The 3,529-nt window shown below is 44.1% G+C and overlaps 1 protein-coding gene across 1 annotated transcript; it reads left to right on the plus strand.

The window, feature by feature from the left end:
• The first annotated feature begins 497 nt into the window (after nt 1-497).
• Nucleotides 498-1,058, plus strand: LOC141627966 (uncharacterized). The gene has a single exon (XM_074441161.1). It carries the CDS (start codon nt 498-500, stop codon nt 1,056-1,058), a length of 561 nt encoding a protein of 186 aa, XP_074297262.1.
• Nucleotides 1,059-3,529: the final 2,471 nt, after the last annotated feature.

Consider the following 3,529-nt stretch of genomic DNA (forward strand, 5'->3'; position numbering starts at 1 on the left):
GGTGGTTGAGTGTGTTGATTTAGTCAGTCAATTGAGACTGTTAGTGCCTACGATTAAGGAGCTTAATCTGCCCACTAACTCGGTCTTGACTGCTGCTTTTGTGGAGCAGTTTTGGTGTGCTGTTGCTCTATTTCTACTATAAATAGAGCAACATGTTTCACTTCTAAAACACACAGAAAATCAACTCTCTTCACTTCTCTTCGTCTTCTCTGCTCTCTCATAATTTCTGGGTATTGCTGATTTTATCGTTCCAAGTCTCACAGTTCTGAGTGGGCGGAACTGCGTGGGGACTGTAGTCTTAACCTTGGGGAACTATCGGCACTAGCTGATCGCCACCACGCTCGTACCGGAGAAATAGTTTTCAAGGCAGTGGCTTCTACCACGGCACTACTTTCGGGTTTTACTTTCTGATCGCTTATAATTCCTCTGGTATTTCTATTCTCCTTCTGTTTCTGCATCTCTCGAATAACAATTTGAAAACTATTTGTTGCTGCAACATGTCTGTTATTTCAAAAATTGTTCCTGAATTGGCAAAACTAGAGTCGTTGGATGGTCACAATTATAAGCGTTGGTCCCAGAAATTATTGATGTATTTTGAGCAGTTAGAAATTGATTATGTTTTATTTAATGACCCGCCTAAACCTATCACTCCTACTGATGTTGAGACGGCCCCTCCTGCTGCTAAAGATGTTAAGTCCAATGAAGAGGATATTGCAAAATTTGTGAAGGACAACAAAACTGCTTGGTGGCACATTCTGAATAATATGACAAACACCCTGTTCGACTTATTTGCTGTGAATAAGTCTGCTAAGTTTATTTGGGATTCTTTAGAAACTAAGTATGGGGCTGATGATGCGGGGAAAAAGAAGTATGTCGTGGGAAAATGGTTGGGATTTCAAATGGCTGACGGGAAACCTATCATGGATCAAGTCCATGTCTATAAAAACTTATGTGCTGATGTTGTGAATGAGGGCATGAAACTTGATGATATCTTTGTAGCTAATGTTCTCGCTAGAGAAATTCCCTCCCTCCCCGGTCCGATTACAAAACCAACTTAAGCACAAAAAGAAAGACCTGTCCCTTAAAGAACTTATAGGACATATGAGGACCGAGGAGGCTAATCGCCTTAAAGACCTTCCTGCTAGTCAATCTGTGACTGTTCCTGCTGTTGCTGCTGTTAAAGCTAATCTAGTTGAGTCTGGTGGTCCGTCTAATGCTGAGAAATATAAGGGTAAGGGTAAGGCCAAGGTTGGTCAGGGTAAGAACCAGGGTCCTGCTAAGAAGAATGGTCCAGGAAAGCATACCAAACCGGTTCCTAAGATTCAGAAAGCTGCTAAGGGTCCTATTGTCTGCTATGTCTGTGGAAAACCTAGGCATAAAGCCTATCAATGCTCTGAGAAGAAATCTGCTTAGGCCAATGTTGTTGTGACTGATGATGTTATTGCAGCTGTGGTTGTGGAAGCTAATCTGGTGGGTAATGTTGCTGAATGGGTCTTGGATACTGGATCTTCGAGACACCTCTGTGCTGATAGGGGTTTATTTGCTGAGTTCGAGGAAGTTGCTGATGGGGAATGCGTCTACATGGGTAATTCTTCATCTGCAAAGATCACAGGCAAAGGCAAGATCTTTCTCAAACTCACCTCGGGGAAAACACTTGCTCTCAGTAATGTTTTATTTGTACCCTCTGTAACACCCCCATATTCAGAGGAGCCTTAACTAGGCCTTCCTTAGCATATAAGGGCGTCACCATCTCGGTTGCCCGAGGAAAGTAATTATCAAACGTCAATGAAAGAACTATTAAGTTATGTTACAAGTGACTTAAACCAAAATACAACACAAAGGTACAACTCAAGGACTACTCGCTATGACCATCATAACTTGTGAAGACTCATCCTCGCCCGAAACCAAATATCAAAGATCATCAACACCTGCTAAGACCGATTGCTCACCATAAGGGATCACGGCAGACACATAACAAACAACCACACAAGGTCGATCGAGATAAGACAAGACAACTACAAACAACAATACAAACAAAGTGACACTAGTCCCAACCGCAATCTCAACAATCCATCCAAACTCACATCGATCGTCCACCGGACCAATCTCGCCATGGGGGACCGCAGCCGTTCCCACCTAAGCCCCGCTCATCAAACGAGCGACAACCCCCCATTAATGTGCACATCCCCTTTCGTGGCGGGTTCCACGAAGGGCGAAACTAGGGCGTGAAGTCACTCCCGCAAGTGACCCCACTCAGCCGAGAACGCATCTCGAGAACCATCACCAGTAATCACGACCACCAACACAGCACAATCAATTACCATGCCAAACAACCACAATACTAACATAACGACCGACACACTAGACTATCTACAGAAACTGAGTAGGCGAACCTACCTTTAAGCAACCGCAACCAATCCATGCCGACAGATAACACATCCAGCAACCAAGCAACGCCTATTACCATCATGCAAATATCTATTACTAACAATCAAACCCTAACTATAGAGACAAGGACACGGACGATGATTGTGACATACCTATAGGGAGAGACAAGGCAAAAGACCGCTACCCGACTCAAGAGACGCTCTTCTAAGGCACACGGATCTTCACAAAGGCTTCCATGGAGGTTTTGAGGTGAAGGGAAGGGAAAGAGGCGACTGAAGGATAGGAGGAAAGTGGCGGAAGTGATTTGCGGATTTAACAAAACGCGATATAAAACCCTCGCTGAAAACCAGGCACTCGATCGAGTACCCAACCTACTCGATCGAGTGGCCCCCTACTCGATCGAGTACCCTAGCTACTCGATCGAGTAGCCTCTACTCTATCGAGTATCACTCTTAGAACGCACCCCAAGATGGTCTTGGCACACTTCCCTAAGGTTACTCCCGCTCCCCAAGGACAGTTAACGCTGGTCAAAGGATCCCTAAAAGGGCGGGTATTACAGTCTTCCCCCCTTAAAAAGAACTTCGTCCCCGAAGTTCAACTCACCTCTCCCGCTCATGGCACGGAACCAACCCAATCTCACCAATCTTCCCGATCAGGTCATCACCCCTTGTAAACATCATTCCCCCCCCATGTCATCATCATCACCGTCCACAAATAAACCTATCGACTCTTGTCACTATCATGCAAGCTTTATCACAGTCAACCGTTATTTTATATACACCTAAAACATCCGACGCGCCGTGCGAATCGCCGCTCACGAACTTCCAACATACACTAATTACTGTCCAACCATCCATCTAGAACATGTCTCACATCAACTTTCATGTGGTACAACTAATGCCACCATGTTACTTGGCAACATGATTCAGATACAATCACACTCACTTTAAAGAACCAAAGAAAATAAGTCGTTACAATTCAACAAGAATTTTTTTTTTTTTTTTTTTTTAACACATGACACCCACCCGCCTTATAAACAACCACCAACAATATTATAAACAAGCAAAACACTATTCGAAAACAACCTTTTTATTTCGCGACATTACTCTTCCCCTCTAAAAAGGAACTTCGTCCCCGAAGT

The sequence above is a fragment of the Silene latifolia genome, chromosome Y (genome assembly GCF_048544455.1).
Source record: "Silene latifolia isolate original U9 population chromosome Y, ASM4854445v1, whole genome shotgun sequence".
Lineage (NCBI taxonomy): Eukaryota > Viridiplantae > Streptophyta > Magnoliopsida > Caryophyllales > Caryophyllaceae > Silene > Silene latifolia.